This window comes from Amphimedon queenslandica, unplaced genomic scaffold, assembly GCF_000090795.2.
Source record: "Amphimedon queenslandica unplaced genomic scaffold, v1.1 AMPQUscaffold_11174, whole genome shotgun sequence".
NCBI lineage: Eukaryota > Metazoa > Porifera > Demospongiae > Haplosclerida > Niphatidae > Amphimedon > Amphimedon queenslandica.
The window spans coordinates 7,035-8,628 of record NW_003548581.1 but is presented as its reverse complement, the minus strand read 5'-3'; the positions used below and the strand labels follow the sequence as shown (position 1 = coordinate 8,628).

Sequence of the window (1,594 nt, the reverse complement as noted above, 5' to 3'; positions counted from 1 at the left end):
TTCATACTTATATTTTATTAGATGAAGTCTTACATTGCAAAACTTGAAGCTACTAACGTTGCAGAGAAGCCGTGGCAGATGATAGGAGAGGTGACCTCCAAGGGACGAGGGGAGAACACATTACTAGAGGAGGACTTGATGTTTAAGGATGCTTCAAGGCCAGCACCTGAGATCACTGAAGAAGTGACTCTTACTTTAGAAGAAATTATCAAACAAAGAATTAAAGACCAGGTACTAAAGATTAATAATAGCATCCATGTAATAGTAGTCAATGTAATAGTAGCACGTTATAGTAACCAGTTATACTGAAATATGAGCGTCACTTAATGTTATCAGTGTATACTTTTATCTTTTATCTTTTTTAATCTTTTATCACTTACTTTTGTACAGTGTTCTCTTTCTTCAAATCTCATCAGTTGCATTTTTTCCTCGTTATCAATTTGTATGATATACATTGTAGCTCATCATTATAGGATTAACTCACTGTATTTTATTATTATTATTGTATATGAAGGCATGGGATGATGTTATACGTAAGACGAAACCAAAGGAAAGACCTTTCAATTATAAAGTGTTTCAGCCACTGAATGAAGAGAAGAGCCAGTTGAGTTTAGCTGAAGTTTATGAGCAGGAATACATCAAACAGACACAGGTACAGTGGTAATATAATGGAGGCTGTTAAGGTCCGTCTGTTTTTATAGGGAGAGAGAGAAGAGGAAGAGAATCCAAAGCATAAGGAGATTAGGGAACTGGTTAAGAAGCTATTCAATCAGTTGGACTCGCTCTCTAACTATCACTTCACACCAACAATTGTAAGAATTGAGCTCATTCTTTGTACTTTCATCCCTTGTTGCAGGCTGAGCCTGAAGTGAAGTCCATCCCACTCTTACCCTCAATATCAATGGAGGAGGTTGCTCCTATCACTCATAGTGAGACTACACTGAGAGCACCAGAAGAGATTGAGGTAATGTACAACAATGCATGAGGAATGATAGTTCCAATGCACTTATGCTGTGTAGGAAGTGTGGCCTAATTTTAAGTTTCAATGTATGAAATAATTTTTGATTTTTATATGATTTAAGCAACTTTAAAAATTTGTATAAATTTTAATTTTGATCGGAATCAGTTCAAACTTTCTACACAACCTAAGTACATGTATGTGCATCAGGAAAAATTGTAAAAATGGAGAATTTTCACCTAGTCATTTTTGAACAAATTTGGCTCGTAACCCTTATAGTACAGGGACTTTGGCCTGATTCTTGAACAATTTCAAAAATTCGTAAAAATTTTAATTTCGATTGGAATCAGTTCAAACTTTCTACACAACATAAGTACATGTACATGTATTGGTAAAGATTATTAAAATGGAGAATTCTCTCCTTTTTATTTTTGACGAAATTTGGCCAAAACCACTGTACTATAGTACAGGGACTTTGGCCCGATTTTAGAGCAACTTTAAAAATTCATAAAAATCTAAATTTAATTGGAATCAGCTCAAACTTTCTGCACAACTTAAGTACATGTATATGTATCAGGAAACATTATAAAAATGGAGATTTCTCTAATTTTAATTTTTGATGAAATATACTGTGCT

General features: G+C 33.9%; 1 protein-coding gene across 1 annotated transcript; it reads left to right on the top strand.

Annotated features, from left to right (window-relative positions):
* Positions 1 to 21: 21 nt before the first annotated feature.
* LOC109589567 (U3 small nucleolar ribonucleoprotein protein MPP10-like) lies at positions 22 to 985 on the top strand. The gene is made up of 4 exons (XM_020005622.1): positions 22 to 231; positions 515 to 652; positions 702 to 812; positions 857 to 985. Exons 1-4 carry the CDS (start codon positions 22 to 24, stop codon positions 983 to 985), a joined length of 588 nt encoding a protein of 195 aa, XP_019861181.1.
* The last annotated feature ends 609 nt before the right edge of the window (positions 986 to 1,594 follow it).